This window comes from Mixophyes fleayi, chromosome 5 (genome assembly GCF_038048845.1).
Source record: "Mixophyes fleayi isolate aMixFle1 chromosome 5, aMixFle1.hap1, whole genome shotgun sequence".
NCBI classification, from domain to species: domain Eukaryota; kingdom Metazoa; phylum Chordata; class Amphibia; order Anura; family Limnodynastidae; genus Mixophyes; species Mixophyes fleayi.
Genome location: NC_134406.1, coordinates 1,041,505 through 1,060,061, shown reverse-complemented (window position 1 = coordinate 1,060,061; position 18,557 = coordinate 1,041,505). Strand labels below are relative to the sequence as shown.

General features: G+C 45.2%; 1 protein-coding gene across 5 annotated transcripts in view; it reads right to left on the bottom strand.

Moving 5' to 3' along the window:
- LOC142157996 (alanine aminotransferase 2) overlaps nt 1-18,557 on the bottom strand; it is a 74,079-nt gene that overhangs the window by 4,194 nt on the left and 51,328 nt on the right. For 2 of the 5 annotated variants that reach the window (XM_075211505.1, XM_075211506.1), the window contains exons 3-10: nt 17,261-17,444; nt 8,178-8,267; nt 7,592-7,700; nt 7,000-7,133; nt 2,101-2,344; nt 1,829-1,908; nt 1,052-1,188; nt 794-968 (exon numbers count right to left, since the gene is read on the bottom strand). In XM_075211505.1, the coding sequence (XP_075067606.1) occupies nt 794-968; nt 1,052-1,188; nt 1,829-1,908; nt 2,101-2,344; nt 7,000-7,133; nt 7,592-7,700; nt 8,178-8,267; nt 17,261-17,444 (1,153 nt within the window). Of the gene's footprint in view, nt 1-793; nt 969-1,051; nt 1,189-1,828; nt 1,909-2,100; nt 2,345-6,999; nt 7,134-7,591; nt 7,701-8,177; nt 8,268-17,260; nt 17,811-17,839; nt 17,926-18,285; nt 18,441-18,557 lie in introns of those variants that run through there. The other 3 variants (XM_075211507.1, XM_075211508.1, XM_075211504.1) reach the window with 3 other exon arrangements.

Here is an 18,557-nt window from a genome sequence, read left to right as displayed (position 1 = left end):
AAGGCAGCATACGTGGCTTCTGAGCCCCTTCTTTGGACTGACCATCAGACATTGATTTAGGAATAGGCACTGGTCCTGAACTATCCATTCGAGCCACAATAGAAAAAACAGACTCTCTGCTGCCTTCATGTTCATACTCTGCTATAAAAATCAATTCATTTAAGTTGCTTAATTCAGTTTGGTCAGTGATTTCATATGCACTCTCCCCAATACCAGAGTCTTTTATCTCTAGGAGGCTGTTTGCGTTCCAAATACTAGTTAACCACTGTATCTGACATGTGGTGCCACTGGAATTTAACCAAGTGCCAGTGGGCAAGGGCCCTTATATGTGGGATTTTCAAATATTTCTAATAATGGCTTTTCGTGCATTTGCAAATATATGTAACAGAATTCTTTCAGTGAAGTGCTAGCCACACCCCCACATTAGGTTGACCACACCCACTTGGCGAATATCACTTCCACTTAGATGGGGGGCGCCGATGCCCTGTCTCGTCCAGGGCACTAAAATGTCTAGTTACAGTACTGCGCTGGACCATGAGGTCTTGAGACCCCCCTCCCCCCGAATAGGACAGAATTACAGATTAATAAGGATATTCTCAGTTTTGCGACTATAAATCTATAGGACGAAAGTCTCGGGCAACCTGCGGCTTACCAGCTGCTGTGGAACCACAAATGCCAACGTGCATCTAGCTAAAAAGATTATGCGGATTCGTGTGGTTCCAAACACTGCCCATGTCTTACGAGGTTTACTAGCAGTGATATTTACCCCCTGTGGTCACAAATTTGGATTTACCGCAATAAACTGTTTGTAGGACGGGTCTCCAGGCTGTGGCGGGTTCACGACCACATCTAGTAGAGCTTGTCCCGGTACTGGGGGGCACAGACGTACAGAGACCAGTTTGGTTAGCTGCTGTTTTACCGCTGGGTCCATATTAATCACCTCCATATAACCCCCTCGGAAGCCACACCTGGGGACAAGCAGGACCGGTGTTAGTGCAGCAGAGGCCCAACATATCTTGTAATAGAGTAAGGAGGTTATAACAATACTTACTCGCCCATGAATCCTTTAGACGTGGAATGAAATGAAGCCATCTCCACCACATCGGAGTACTTGGGCCCCATCTCAAACAGAACCTTCTTGAAGGAGTGGAAGGCACAGCCTTTGGCATAAACATTATCTTGATAGACCTGCGATCAGAACAAGGTTATCTCTCTGTGTCCGGCACATGATTGATATCAGAGGTAAAGGGAAAAGTTCAGTATGATCTCTGTTTATGGCGGTAAGGCAGAGATCAGTGGAGAGTAGGGACCGCAATGGATACAGGTAGAGGTCCCAATCTCTCAGTGCTCACACTGGCTCCCTCTACGGATAAAATTCAAAGCATCTTTAATCTATAAACCCAACTCTTACATATACAATCTCACCCCAAAGTACTCCCCTAACTATCCCCTAGGGCTTGCCTTTTCAGAGATATGTACCCCGACTCTTCTTAGCCGACCATAGTGCTGTAAGTTTTCCAGTCACCACACTCCCTTCCTACAGAGTCCTCATCTTGTGACTTGCTTGTGTCCTTTAGATTGTAAGCTCTTATGAGCAGATCTTTCTATCTTATTTTGTTTTAGTTTGTTTCACTATGAAATGTTGGAAATGTTCCCTGTGAACCCCAATATTTAGAAAATTAACTTTATGAGAGTGTCCCCAGTATGTAACCTAATTGTCTGAGATGAGAATTGTAAGATTGCTGAGAGGGATGAGGAAGATATGTGTAGTGGAGGAGGAGGAGGAGTAAGATATCTGAGATCACATTATTTAATTATTAATTCTTACCTCATCAGCCATCAGAAAGAGATTCTCTTCAGCTGCAAAACGAATCACGTCCTCAATGCATTTTCGGCTCTGCACCTGACCTGAGGGACGGAGAAAATCAGTGCAAAGAAAGAGCCAGAAAGAGGAGAGGGGAGTGCAGACGTGAGCGCCAGAGGTCACCCGTTTAGAAACCAGTATAAAACCCCTATGCACGTACAAGACTGGCACCCAACTGGGGGGGGAAGGGGGGGAAAGGGGACAGCCTGAGACACCTGATCTCTTAGTGGTGGTACCTGTAGGGTTTCCAGGGTTGATGATGCACAGGACCTTGGGGTTGCAGTGCTTTCGGGCATCCTCCAGTGATCTTCTCAGCTCGTTGATGTCCAATGCCCAGCAGTTCTCTTCATCAAGAAAATAATTCACCTGCACGGCACCCAGCTCTGCTAGAGCCGCTGAGTACAGGGGGTACTGTGGGATGGGGATAAGGACTCCAGTGCGAGAGTTTCCTTGGCCAGATACCAATAACTTCAGCATAGTCTGTGAAGAACAAGTTAAAGAGAGGGGGAGAGTGAGTGAGAGACACCTCGGATCGCCCAATGTGTGAAGACAGCAGAGAATGTACCCAGAAAAGTGACAGAATGTGCGGATCATGTGAGGCTGAGAGAAATGAGTAATCTGAGTAAGAGTACAGGAGAGAGAACAGGGGACACATCATCGTTCTGTGGGACAGAACCGGGATCTATTGGACACATTGTTTCACAGACCATCAGGGAGAAGGAGAAGATAAATAACAGAAATAAGTCATATAACAAGTTTATATAAACAGCAGAAATGATTCAGAAAAGAAGAAGTTAATATGAAAGAGACCAGAGCGGTGAATGAACAATCAGAAAGGGAAGGACCGGGAATGTGGTGCCAGCTTGTGCCAGGCTGCGGAGCGGGCAGCCAGTCTGTGCCAGAGGACACATCAGACACAGCTGTGAGGGAAAGAAAACCATCTCCAGGCTGAAAAAGCTCAAACGCCATGAAATATCCATTCAGAAATCATCCATCTGATTCGTATGTCACACATGTAAATATCTGCACCTTTACTGGGAGTGGCAATGAGGTGCCCTATGAGCAGAGCTGTGCCACATACGCAGAGAGCGAAACAACATTAGACACATGTTCTTCTGTAGAACATATACAAACAGGAAAACAACATATGAAAAAGGTGTCCGGCTTGAGATGTGTGATGCAACATGTTAAGGGCAGAGTAACACGAGATCCTCAGCTGCTCCATCTGCTTCTTGACATATTCACCTTTAGGAGCCCCCTTTCCAAGGAACTTGATGTGTTCCACAGTACTTGGTTGCCCCCAGGACTTAAGGTAGGTAGCAGCAGTTGTTGATTTGGCACTTACCAGGCGGAGTAGAGAGTTCACATAAAGGGGGGAATTCAATTGGCTGCATTACTGCAAAAAATAACGCAGCCTGCACACTATTACCGATATTATGGTAATAGTGCACATAATTACCGTTAATACAGTAATTTCACCACCAGCTTTTTGTGTAAAAATTACCATGTTAACGGTAATACACTTAGCACTGCGTTATTCTGGGGGGAATTCAAATATCCCCTAGAAGATAGTGAGCAACCAAGATGTTGGCAGCAGGACTCAGAGCCAAATAGGCAGGGGTAAATGCAGAGTAATAAACAGGCCAAGGTCTGGAGCAGGAGAAGACAGCAGTATCCTTAAAGCAAGACAGAGGTCAGGATAGGTAGAGATACAGGGCAGGTAGATCTTCTGTAAATAAATATAGATGTTGACAAGAACATCTTTGTTTATGTACATATGGGTGTGGAGATTACACTTTAGGATACAAGATAGGAAGAGCTACCTGCCCAAAGACACTCTATGATTACGATTTACACTGGACTTCCGCTGAGATAAGGACATTTTAATTGGACTATATCTTGCTCTAATATATTCAATCATTGTAATTGCTTTATATATTACTATGGTCATAGATACTGATCATACAGCAAGATATATATATATATATATATATATATATATATATATATATATATATATATATACCACTAGAATACCATATAAATAGGTATATTCACTGTCAGAGATTGAGATCTGTGATTACTTATTATTTTCAAATGTACAGGAAACAGTACAATTTGATCTTTAGTACAACATATCTACATTTTGAGGACTTAGCTCCTGTGTACAAAAACAATTTAGAGAGCAAGATTTTACAATGAAGTTTCAAGCAGGAATCCCTTGTGACATGTTGTAAAAATCTTGATATTTACCACTTTCCCTTACATTTCTAGGAAATATTACAAAGTGTATGCTTGGCAATATAATAAGGAAGTGGAGGAGTATATGGTGGACCGGTCTCATCTGGGCAATATAATAAGGAGGTGGAGGAGTATATGGTGGACCGGTCTCATCTGGGGAATATAATAAAGAGGTGGAGGAGTATATGGTGGACCGGTCTCATCTGGGGAATATAATAAGGAGGTGGAGGAGTATATGGTGGACCGGTCTCATCTGGGGAATATAATAAGGAGGTGGAGGAGTATATGGTGGACCGGTCTCATCTGGGGAATATAATAAGGAGGTGGAGGAGTATATGGTGGACCGGTCTCATCTGGGGAATATAATAAGGAGGTGGAGGAGTATATGGTGGACCGGTCTCATCTGGGGAATATAATAAGGAGGTGGAGGAGTATATGGTGGACCGGTCTCATCTGGGGAATATAATAAGGAGGTGGAGGAGTATATGGTGGACCGGTCTCATCTGGGGAATATAATAAGGAAGTGGAGGAGTATATGGTGGACCGGTCTCATCTGGGGAATATAATAAGGAGGTGGAGGAGTATATGGTGGACCGGTCTCATCTGGGGAATACAATAAGGAGGTGGAGGAGTATATGGTGGACCAGTCTCATCTGGGGAATATAATAAGGAGGTGGAGGAGTATATGGTGGACCGGTCTCATCTGGGGAATATAATAAGGAGGTGGAGGAGTATATGGTGGACCGGTCTCATCTGGGGAATATAATAAGGAGGTGGAGGAGTATATGGTGGACCGGTCTCATCTGGGGAATATAATAAGGAAGTGGAGGAGTATATGGTGGACCGGTCTCATCTGGGGAATATAATAAGGAGGTGGAGGAGTATATGGTGGACCGGTCTCATCTGGGGAATACAATAAGGAGGTGGAGGAGTATATGGTGGACCGGTCTCATCTGGGGAATACAATAAGGAGGTGGAGGAGTATATGGTGGACCAGTCTCATCTGGGGAATATAATAAGGAGGTGGAGGAGTATATGGTGGACCGGTCTCATCTGGGGAATATAATAAGGAGGTGGAGGAGTATATGGTGGACCGGTCTCATCTGGGGAATATAATAAGGAAGTGGAGGAGTATATGGTGGACCGGTCTCATCTGGGGAATATAATAAGGAGGTGGAGGAGTATATGGTGGACCGGTCTCATCTGGGGAATATAATAAGGAGGTGGAGGAGTATATGGTGGACCGGTCTCATCTGGGGAATATAATAAGGAGGTGGAGGAGTATATGGTGGACCAGTCTCATCTGGGGAATATAATAAGGAGGTGGAGGAGTATATGGTGGACCAGTCTCATCTGGGGAATATAATAAGGAGGTGGAGGAGTATATGGTGGACCGGTCTCATCTGGGGAATATAATAAGGAGGTGGAGGAGTATATGGTGGACCGGTCTCATCTGGGGAATATAATAAGGAGGTGGAGGAGTATATGGTGGACCGGTCTCATCTGGGGAATACAATAAGGAGGTGGAGGAGTATATGGTGGACCGGTCTCATCTGGGGAATATAATAAGGAGGTGGAGGAGTATATGGTGGACCGATCTCATCTGGGGAATATAATAAGGAGGTGGAGGAGTATATGGTGGACCGGTCTCATCTGGGGAATATAATAAGGAGGTGGAGGAGTATATGGTGGACCGATCTCATCTGGGGAATATAATAAGGAGGTGGAGGAGTATATGGTGGACCGATCTCATCTGGGGAATACAATAAGGAGGTGGAGGAGTATATGGTGGACCGGTCTCATCTGGGGAATATAATAAGGAGGTGGAGGAGTATATGGTGGACCGGTCTCATCTGGGGAATATAATAAGGAGGTGGAGGAGTATATGGTGGACCGGTCTCATCTGGGGAATATAATAAGGAGGTGGAGGAGTATATGGTGGACCAGTCTCATCTGGGGAATATAATAAGGAGGTGGAGGAGTATATGGTGGACCAGTCTCATCTGGGGAATATAATAAGGAGGTGGAGGAGTATATGGTGGACCGGTCTCATCTGGGGAATATAATAAGGAGGTGGAGGAGTATATGGTGGACCGGTCTCATCTGGGGAATATAATAAGGAGGTGGAGGAGTATATGGTGGACCGGTCTCATCTGGGGAATACAATAAGGAGGTGGAGGAGTATATGGTGGACCGGTCTCATCTGGGGAATATAATAAGGAGGTGGAGGAGTATATGGTGGACCGATCTCATCTGGGGAATATAATAAGGAGGTGGAGGAGTATATGGTGGACCGGTCTCATCTGGGGAATATAATAAGGAGGTGGAGGAGTATATGGTGGACCGATCTCATCTGGGGAATATAATAAGGAGGTGGAGGAGTATATGGTGGACCGATCTCATCTGGGGAATACAATAAGGAGGTGGAGGAGTATATGGTGGACCGGTCTCATCTGGGGAATATAATAAGGAGGTGGAGGAGTATATGGTGGACCGGTCTCATCTGGGGAATATAATAAAGAGGTGGAGGAGTATATGGTGGACCGGTCTCATCTGGGGAATACAATAAGGAGGTGGAGGAGTATATGGTGGACCGATCTCATCTGGGGAATATAATAAGGAGGTGGAGGAGTATATGGTGGACCAGTCTCATCTGGGGAATACAATAAGGAGGTGGAGGAGTATATGGTGGACCAGTCTCATCTGGGGAATATAATAAGGAGGTGGAGGAGTATATGGTGGACCGGTCTCATCTGGGGAATATAATAAGGAGGTGGAGGAGTATATGGTGGACCGGTCTCATCTGGGGAATATAATAAGGAGGTGGAGGAGTATATGGTGGACCTACATAGAGTATACAGAACAGGACAGGTCCCAGGGGAATTATTACTTACTACTATAGAGTCACTGGCTCCAGTTGAGAGATAGATATCATCAGCGCTGCAAGGGATACCGCCATCTCTCCGCTCTATGTACTTGGCTACGTCATGACGGATGATCTCAATACCTTGACTGGCGCTGTATGACCCTGTGAAGAGCACAGAGAGACCATTGTCAACAGCACAAAAATATTAATTATCCAGTTCACAACCACTCATCAAGACATCCGAACATGTATGTACACTGCCTGGTTAGGTGACCAGCATAGCGTTAGCATGTAGGCGATACACTGTCCCAAGTGTGACCAGTATGTTAATTTTATGGTTGATCACAATATAATGTAGTAAAGAGCTGACTTTAGCCCAGAATACAGGATACAATGTGTCACTGCGCTGCGGTAGACAGCTATAGAGCAGTGAGCTGAGCTGAGCTCCGAGGGTTTTGATACATTGTGTCAGTCCTGGAATGAATGTCTGAGAACCTCAGTGCGAGGAATAAACATGATACAAAGTATCAGTGTGACCTTCAGAATACAGCACAGGGCTGAGGACAGAGTGGTTCAGTACATAACAATCGCCTTAGAGCCCCCTTTGAGCCCCCACTCACCAATGCTCTTCCCCCCACAAGCCTGCAGGATTCGCAGAGCCTTCTGCTTCGCATCGTCCGGAAACTTGTTGTCATTCAGGAGCTCTGGGTAGAGGCAGAGCGCGTTGACCTGGGGAATCAAACCATTTCTGAGGTTACAGAAGCCACAGATCTCAGGAAAAGGGAAAGAACCCCAAAAGGAGACGGGGGGGCACACACAAGCAGAGGGTCAGACCACCAGAGGATACGGGGGGGTCCAAGGTGAGCCCCCCATCTCCAGAGGTTACAGAGGTGGGGGACAAGCAGAGACCACAGACCCCCATATAGAAGGACCCTATGCCCGAACGCCTGCCTTCTTTGTTCCCGTTAACACAGATTATTTGCTTATGAATCTCTGCTCAGATAATCCGGTGAAGTGGGGGGCTCCTGTGTATGTGGCTGTGCCCCCTGATTATAACACCCTGGTTTCTCAGAGAGAATCGCTCTCCTCCACTAGGTGGCAGCATCCTTCACCTTGTGCTGGGCAGGAGCAAAACAACAGATCAGGCAGAAATAACATCTAATACCACAGCTCCCCCTGTGGATCTTGTATGTACTGCAGCCTCACCTGTCTCAGGAAAGTGATAGGCTTCTGGCCCATGGCATGAGCATCTCCAATATTAGCTTTTATGACCTCTGTAAATGGCTTCTTTACACCCTGAAAATACAGCACAATCAGGACAGTACAATATAATACATGTATATAAATATCTATATATAGAGATGTCAAGTCTCCAACCTTCCCAGGATTTATAAGATTTGTATCTGCACAATTTTATCCCTGGCAAGTTCCCGATATTTTGTAAACTAACTGACTACATGCACAGTACCACTTCTGTTCCTGTATGCTGGGTGTAATTCTCAGTGTAGTATGCTGTGCATAAGTACAGGTTAGTTACCAGGTTACTGAATGTTCCCCACTAGATCCCGCAGTAGTTCGGTTACCTGCCACAAAGTGGGAGTGGTCAATATAACATTAAAAAAAATTAAAAACATTTTAAATTCTGACAATAGACAAAGGAAAATGTAAACATTAAATACATTAAATACAAAACACATTGGCTCAGTGGTTAGCACTTCTGCCTCACAGCACTGGGGTCATGAGTTTGATTCCTGACCATGGTCTTATCTGTGTGGACTTTGTATGTTCTCCCTGTGTTTGCGTGGGTTTCCTCCGGGTGCTCCAGTTTCCTCCCATACTCCAAAAACATACTGGTAGATTAATTAGCTGCCATTAAATTAACCTTCATCTCTTTCGATCTGTGTCTGTGTGTGTGTGTAAGGGGATTTAAATTGTAATCTCCAATGGAGCAGGGACTGATGTGAGTGAGATCTCTGTACAGCGCTGCGGAATTAGTGGCGCTATATAAATAAATAGATGATGATTAAATACAATACATTTATTCCCACTATTATGTTTACAAATTTGAAGAAAAAAAAGTCACTTACACACTGTGCATATTAACACCGCCCCAATGTCTAGTGCTGAACTGTCATCATTTAGGGCATGGTTGTCCAACACGCCTGTAAATGTGGCCCAGAAGGAGTTTTGGTTGTGGCAAGGGGGCAGCGCTGTTAATGGAAAAAAAAAAATCCTGCAAAAAAAAGAAAGGAAAATACTTACCTTTTGGTCACGCGGTCACGTCAGCTGGTACTCCGGCTCCCTCCCTTGTCTCCTCCGTGCGGTGCTCGCAGTGAATGTCGGGCGTGATGTCATCACGCTCAACATCCATTGCGGAGCGCAGCACAGAGGAGACACCCGCGTGAGAAGACCAATCAGCAGCACAGAATTGGAGAAAAGAGAAGAGGACAGGAGAACAAGCCGATTAAAAGGTAAGTTAAGGGGGATTTTTTTTATTATTTCAAGGGACGCTGACCAGTGAATAAAAGTCACCTGGCCCTGGAGCATCATGGACCTTATCTCCCTGCTACATACTTCTACTTGTAATAATAATGGGGCATTATATATTATTCTCTTTGGCCCATTATAAGTTGTTATCCCTTAACTAACATAGTGGTGTAATTAGCAAAACAGGTCACAATTTGGGGTCACAGTGATATATATGTCAGGCAGGGCCGGATTAACCATAGGGCTAACTGGGCTACAGCCTAGGGGCCTATGGCATCCAGGGGGCCCTTGAAAGTGCTCAGCAGCAGTATTGATGGGTCGGGGCGGGGGCGCCCCCAGCACGGTCAGTGCTGCGGAACACTTTCACTGCAGTCCTTCCCCGGCGCGCTGTAGTCTCCTTACTGAGGAGATCTCGTGAGTCTCACTCTCACGAGATCTCCTCAGTAAAGAGTGTACAGCGCGCCGGAGAAGGAGGTAAGTGCCGGGGGAATGGAGGCCCCCTTAGCCCAGGGGCTTCCATTCCCTTAATCCGGCCCTGATGTCAGGTACCGCAGGCCTGGTCAGGGCACCCTGATATACAATGCCTGGCTTAAATGCACTTTATTGATATTGCATCGAAACACTACAAAAAGTGATTATAGTATAATAACTAGAGAGAATTTTTTGAACAGGGCGATTGAAAGGTAAGTATAGGGGGATTTGAAAAAAAAAGTGATATATATATATATATATATATATATATATATATATATCACTTTTTTTCTCATATATATATATGTTAACTATGTTTTCTATGGTTTTTTGGGATGATCAGCTATCGTTATTGTTAGTGTATCTTATGTGCGGCCCAAACCAACTCGTCGTCATCCAATGTGGCCCAGGGAAGCTAAAAGGTTGGACACCCCTGATTTAGGGCCTGATTCATTAAGGATCTTAACTTAAGAAACTTCTTATTTCAGTCTCCTGGACAAAACCATGTTACAATACAAGGGGTGCAAATTAGTTTTCTGTTTTGTACATAAGTTAAATACTGACTGTTTTTTCATGTAACACACAAATATCAACTTTAAATGTCAGTATACAAATAAGATATCAAGTATTTGTGTGTTACATGAAAAAACAGTCAGTATTTAACTTATGTACAAAACAGAAAACTAATTTGCACCCTTGCATTGTAACATGGTTTTGTCCAGGAGACTGAAATAAGAAGTTTCTTAAGTTAAGATCCTTAATGAATCAGGCCCTTAGTCACTATGTCATTTTTATTATTTAATTTTTTTTTTTATTGGTCTTAGGAATTATTATGACACACACACACAACATACACACACACCACACACACACACACGTGACAGACACATACATACACACGTAACACACACACATGTGACACACACATGACAGACACACATACATGACAGACACACACAGAAACACACACATGTGATACACATACATACACACGTGACACACACACACGTGACACACACATGACAGACACACATACATGACAGACACACACCTGACACACACACACAGAAACACACACGTGATACACATACATACACACGTGACACACACACACACGTGACACATACATGACAGACACACACAGAAACACACACGTGATACACATACATACACACGTGACACACACACACACGTGACACATACATGACAGACACACACAGAAACACACACGTGATACACATACATACACACGTGATACACACACACACGTGACACATACATGACAGACACACACGTGATACACATACATACACACGTGACACACACTCAATGTCACTTTAAATCACAAAATTCCTTTGTAAACATTCAGAGAATCACACTGGGTAGATAAGCGAGCGCAGCAGGTAATAGGTTAAGGAGCGAGGGGATGGGGCCAGAAGGGCGATCAGTAAACTCTGATCTCTGCCCTGTGTGCTTCATCGGGCGAATTCCTGAGCCCTCAGCGTCAGCAGAAACTGCTTATCTCCAGCACAGGTGAAAGGAGAGATCACATATTAATACAAAACAAATACAGGGGTGTGAGATTCAACAGCCAACCAGCCGCCGTCTTGTGTGCGTCTATCTGTATACTGGGAACGTGTACCTGCCGCTTAGTACATGGCGTGTGGCTGTATCTTATATAAATGCTCCATCTCTGATACAGCATCAAGAACTTGGCTGAATTCCAGTACAGTTATTCCTACATAAATAGCACATTTACTGGTTATTTATAAGACCATGTGACACAGACACCACCATTTATTTATATAGCACCACTGACTCCGCAGCGCTGTACAGAGAACTCACTCACATCAGTCACTACACATTGATCTCTCCAGCAATGCAAAATCTGTCTCTTTGGCAAATGAATAATAAAAAGTGCTGAAGACAGCGAGTTCCAGGGGACACGAGTCCAGGCCGAGGGCTTCAGACTCTGCCAAACACTTCAAGTGGAACAAAACCCTTAACCAGAGAATCCTCCTTTATACTCTGCAGGAGGCTCCGCTCACAGACAGAGATAGATGGTTTTATGCTGAATGTGCTGAGAGCGATGTTTAATAACGGAATCTCTTCTATGACAGGGGTCCCCGAACCCCCACCTGTGGCCCCCAGATCCTTCCTGCTTTATTGTCAGATGTGTTTGTTACAGTGTGTAACACGTGTGTATAATACCCACTGACATGTTATTACAGATAGGTGTCTCTTTCTTTCATTAAATCTATTCACTTCTCACTGAGATTAAGGGGAATGTGTGGACCTTTTGAAGCTTAGAGGGCCACACCATGGGGCCCCTGAATGACTGCTATATAAAGTTGAGCAGCGACAGGAACAAACATCCTGACCCACAACTAATTCTTTATTCCTCCTTCAGTTCCACTGTAAGATGAACCCTCCCTGGGATTGCAGGGTTAAGTGCGCACCCCAAGACACAAAGGACTGGAAGTGAATCCATTCCTCCCGGTTCCCATGGTGATGACCGGCGGCGGATGAGCCAAACGGAGTAATAAGGGTGAGAAACATGCCAGGAATCCTCCAGATTTTACACGTGAAGGGGCCGCACAGATCGCACCCCCCCCCCCCCCCCCCCCCGACCTCTGAGCAGATGCCTCTATCTCTGCATTCACAGGGTACCCCTCCCCCCGTCAGGGGTAAATAGTCGCTGACCTGGTTATTATTATTATTATTAGGGTTTATTTATAAAGCGTTGACATATTACGTAGCGCTGGACATTGACACAAACACATCATATACAATGACATAAGGTAAAGGTGGCCTTGGCCAGTGAGCTTACAATCTAAGGTGTGGGGAACACTTGATACATAAAGTGGGGACAGTGTAAGGCAGCAGCGCTGTCAGCCACCAATAATAAAGCCGCCATTGGTGACTGGCGTTTCTGTGCCCACCGGAGATGTGGTACAGTTGGCACGAGGGCAGACAGATCACCCGATCTACCAGTGCCAGCGCTGGGATAACATGATATATATAATACAAGTCATTCATATTCATGAACCCAACAATATGAGACAGAGGGGAGGGGGGAGGCCCAGAGCTCTCTGTGCAGGTAGTGGGGGTGATAGTGACCCCTGAGGATCTGAGTCTGTGAGAAGCAGAAGACAAAGAGGGAACCTTCCCGCAGCTCCTCTCCCACAATTACACCAGAGCTCGGGAAGTGCAGGATCTGCACCAGAGGACGGGAGGTATTGGGGCGAGTCAGCTGCGATCATTACCGAGTATGAAAATAACCTTCTATGTCTCTTGTTCTTTGGAGTGGAATGACCTAACCCACTCGCTGACACTCACTGACAACATCTGCAGACACAGCAACTCAGGCATCAGTGGTGCAATAAACAATATGGGCTCCAGGGATGACCATGCCTGGGGTGAGGATCCGGCGTAGGGGCTGCAGTGACATTGGGGTACAGACACTGGACCTCTCTATGGGGGGCAGCAGATGGGGAGAAACCTCCACAACCACATTGTGAGATCACATCCTCCGGAGATTCTGTGCTCAGCTAAAATCTCATTTTCTTCCTCTTTTACTAAATGTCATCAGAGCGTTCTAAGGAAAGTGCTTGTCCTGCAAGTGTAGTAGTGTGTGCACAGGTCATATACAGAATGCTGTCCTGGGGGATAGTATCATACCGGTATAGCAGAGCGGTGTGTAGGGTAGGATAGTATGATACCGGTATAGCAGAGCGGTGTGTAGGGTAGGATAGTATTATACAGGTATGACAGAGCTGTGTGTAGGGTAGGATAGTATTATACCGGTATAGCAGAGCGGTGTGTAGGGTAGGATAGTATTATACCGGTATAGCAGAGCGGTGTGTAGGGTAGGATAGTATTATACTGGTATAGCAGAGCGGTGTGTAGGGTAGGATAGTATTATACCGGTATAGCAGAGCGGTGTGTAGGGTAGGATAGTATTATACCGGTATAGTAGTGCGGTGTGTAGGGTAGGATAGTATTATACAGGTATGACAGAGCTGTGTGTAGGGTAGGATAGTATTATACCGGTATAGCAGAGCGGTGTGTAGGGTAGGATAGTATTATACCGGTATAGCAGAGCGGTGTGTAGGGTAAGATAGTATTATACCGGTATTGCAGAGCGGTGTGTAGGGTAGGATAGCATTATACCGATATAGCAGAGCCATGTGTAGGGTAGGATAGTATTATACCGGTATAGAAGAGCGGTGTGTAGGGTAGGATAGTATTATACCGGTATAGCAGAGCGGTGTGTAGAGTAGGATAGTATTATACCGGTATAGCAGAGCGGTGTGTAGGGTAGGATAGTATTATACCGATATAGCAGAGCGGTGTGTAGGGTAGTATAGTATTATATCGGTATATCAGAGCGGTGTGTAGGGTAAGATAGTATCATACTGGTATAGCAGAGCGGTGTGTAGGGTAGGATAGTATTATACCGGTATAGCAGAGCGGTGTGTAGGGTAAGATAATATTATACTGGTATAGCAGAGCGGTGTGTAGGGTAAGATAGTATCATACTGGTATAGCAGAGCGGTGTGTAGGGTAGGATAGTATTATACCGGTATAGCAGAGCGGTGTGTAGGGTAGGATAGTATTATACCGGTATAGCAGAGCGGTGTGTAGGGTAAGATAATATTATACTGGTATAGCAGAGCGGTGTGTAGGGTAGGATAGTATTATACCGGTATAGCAGAGCGGTGTGTAGGGTAGGATAGTATTATACTGGTATAGCAGAGCGGTGTGTAGAGTGGGATAGTATTATACCGGTATAGCAGAGCGGTGTGTAGGGTAGGATAGTATTATACCGGTATAGCAGAGCGGTGTGTAGGGTAGGATAGTATTATACCGGTATAGCAGAGCGGTGTGTAGGGTAGGATAGTATTATACCGGTATAGCAGAGCTGTGTGTAGGGTAAGATAATATTATACTGGTATAGCAGAGCGGTGTGTAGGGTAGGATAGTATTATACCGGTATAGCAGAGCGGTGTGTAGGGTAGGATAGTATTATACTGGTATAGCAGAGCGGTGTGTAGAGTAGGACAGTATTATACCGGTATAGCAGAGCGGTGTGTAGGGTAGGATAGTATTATACCGGTATAGCAGAGCGGTGTGTAGTGTAGGATAGTATTATACCGGTATAGCAGAGCGGTGTGTAGGGTAAGATAATATTATACTGGTATAGCAGAGCGGTGTGTAGGGTAGGATAGTATTATACTGGTATAGCAGAGCGGTGTGTAGGGTAGGATAGTATTATACCGGTATAGCAGAGCGGTGTGTAGGGTAGGATAGTATTATACTGGTATAGCAGAGCGCTGTGTAGGGTAGGATAGTATTATACCGGTATAGCAGAGCGGTGTGTAGGGTAGGATAGTATTATACTGGTATAGCAGAGCGGTGTGTAGGGTAGGATAGTATTATACCGGTATAGCAGAGCGGTGTGTAGGGTAGGATAGTATTATACCGGTATAGCAGAGCGGTGTGTAGGGTAGGATAGTATTATACCGGTATAGCAGAGCGGTGTGTAGGGTAGGATAGTATTATACTGGTATAGCAGAGCGGTGTGTAGGGTAGGATAGTATTATACTGGTATAGCAGAGCGGTGTGTAGGGTAGGATAGTATTATACTGGTATAGCAGAGCGGTGTGTAGGGTAGGATAGTATTATACTGGTATAGCAGAGCGGTGTGTAGGGTAGGATAGTATTATACTGGTATAGCAGAGCGGTGTGTAGGGTAGGATAGTATTATACTGGTATAGTAGGGACTTATGTGAGAGTTCTCTGTACAGCGCTGCGGTATTAGTAGCGCTATATAAATAGCTGATGATGATAAGTGACGCACCCGGCCTCACATCGCTCAGGAAGAGAAGACACAAATGTTACTCTGTTTCCAGTAACTAATACCTCCAATATTACAGCCCTTCTATCCGAGGAGACGGTGCCCTGTAGGACGTCACACTACTAACAACTAGATACAACGACATAACACAATCCAGCACTGAACAGGACACAACGTGACACTCTCAGGAGTAATGTAAATACTGTGCATTCCTGCCTGGCGGGCCCTGTATAAGGAGAGGGGCCCTCACAGCTGGGTCTGGGGGGGCTCCAGCTGGAAAACCACCAGAGAAAGGGGGAAGCTGGAGGGTGACAGAGCGGAGAGAGAGTGGGGCCCCGGGCTCCTGATGAGAGGATGCCCAGTGAGGGCCAGATCCCAGCTGAGAGGGGAATCTGGGGACATCTGCGGGTTTAAGGCGTTTCCTGGGAGATCTTACATAGGGATCATGAGTAGGGAGCGTTCTCATCTCGTAAATGTGTCTATTCATTAACTTACAAATCTAGAAGAGATTGTATCCAGCTGAAGCTGCTGTACAGACAGGTTATATGTTTGTTCTTACATGTCACATATCAGCACACAGCTGTTCTAGCCTGGAGACCGTCACATTGAACACACCTTAGAGGACATGGCCTCAGAGTACTGTGACTACGTCTGTCTGACTATCGCTGGTATTAGAGGTCTCATTATATACGTTACTCAGACATCTGGAAACACTGACGTATAATGGACACCAGAGCTGCAGGAAGAGGGGGCTCAGAGAACAGACCCCTCAATTCATGATCCTCAGATACAGCAACCACTGTGCATTACTGACTTGTATACACCTCACTATACCAAATATAGCTGCAGGCAGAGTGTAAGCTCTGTGGCCCATAGTGATACTGCCTGAGCTGTGTGTTAGTTGTTATTCACATACAGATAAAGACAGTATAATAGATTACAATCTGCTCATCCAGGATGTGGCCTCAGATACTGATAATCAGCAGAGGTTTCTGGTAACAAGATGGTCACAAGCGGCCACAGACGGACAATTTCTTCTCAGTAATATTTTGCAAGTATTAGAAGAATTCTGCACATTCAGTGTTTCTATCTCTCAGTTACAAACAGCAGTGCGTGTAGCTGGGAATGAACGCAGGACATACAGAGTTTCTCTCTCTAAGTTACAGCCTTGTTGTAATCGAGAATAAATGTAAGACTCTCAGTGTTTCTATATCTCAGTTACAGACAGGTTGGTGCTTGTAGCTGAGGGTGAACGAAGGACTCTCAGTGTTTCTATATCTCAGTTACGGACAGGTTGGTGCTTGTAGCTGAGGATGAACGAAGGACTCTCAGTGTTTCTATATCTCAGTTACGGACAGGTTGGTGCTTGTAGCTGAGGGTGAACGAAGGACTCTCAGTGTTTCTATATCTCAGTTACAGACAGCTCACACAAGGTAAACAGAAAAGGTTCGTCCACGAGGGACTGACTCACCTGCTGCAGCTCCTTCTCCAGCTCCACAGCTCTGGTCACAATGGGGCCCCGCACAGCGTACTCCACCTTCTTGATACAGGGGTTCATGGACTCCAGCGTCAGGATACGGTCGTGTGTCCCATTCTCAGACATCTTGTGAGCGCAGTTTCTGTCCTGTTTTCCCAGACGTGTTCCTGAATGAGACCTGAAGGAGGACAGAAGAGGGCAACTGAGAGGGAGAAGGTATGAAGGGGCTGATCTGGAGCCTAAAACACATGCACCGAGGGAGACCCCACTCCTGAGGAGCCTCATAGTCCTGAACTGGGGGGTCAACCAGATGTTAGAAGAGCTCACAGAACACAAAGATCCATTGGGGTTAAAGTTTCCAGACTTGTAGAAGTCGTCCTGAATCTACAGACAGATTCCACAGCTCAGTACAGAGATGACACGTAATAAAACTGAGAGTGAAAGGGAGGAAACAAGAGGAGATGAGGGAGGGGGAAGGAGGGAAAGTGCAGAGAATGAACTGACAACTTGAGCAATAATCCACAAACTCTGGTAAAACCAGTAGAGGAACCTGTCTGAGAGCAGATACAATACCCGGGTGATGCCAACCTGAGACTGAGCTCTCACCAGCTGCCTCCAGGGATATAGAGAGAGGGAGGGAACAGACACGTCCCACAGCCCCTGGTACAGGGAGATTACAGATAACTTTGCTGATCCAACAGGAAAATCAGCACAAATACAAGACATATGGAATAACCAGAGCCGCTGCGGGGTGATTAGTGGTTACACAGACATACATATATACATATATACATACATACATACATATATACATATACATATTACATACATACACAGACACACATATATACATACATATACATACATATTACATACATACACAGACATACATATATACATATACATATTACATACATACACAGACACACATATATACATGGAATGTCAAACAAATGGGGGCGCTTACATAGTGCGTTATCCAATTAAAAGATTTTATTAAAAACAGAATGTACACGTACCAGATATATAATAAAATCAAGCATAGAACCAGCAATCAGTTGACTCCTGTAATAGCGGACATCATCAATAGGACCCTAGATCCACAGCCACCTCGACGCGTTTCATCTAAACAGATTTCATCAGGAGGGGTGGATCCTCACCCAAATAGAACACCCTTTATAGGAGTATACACAATCAATCACAGCTGGATCATCTCAGCCGCTATGAAGATCGCAAATAGGTAATACACAAATTGTTTGTAAAACAGGGTAGATAGCAATGCACAAATATA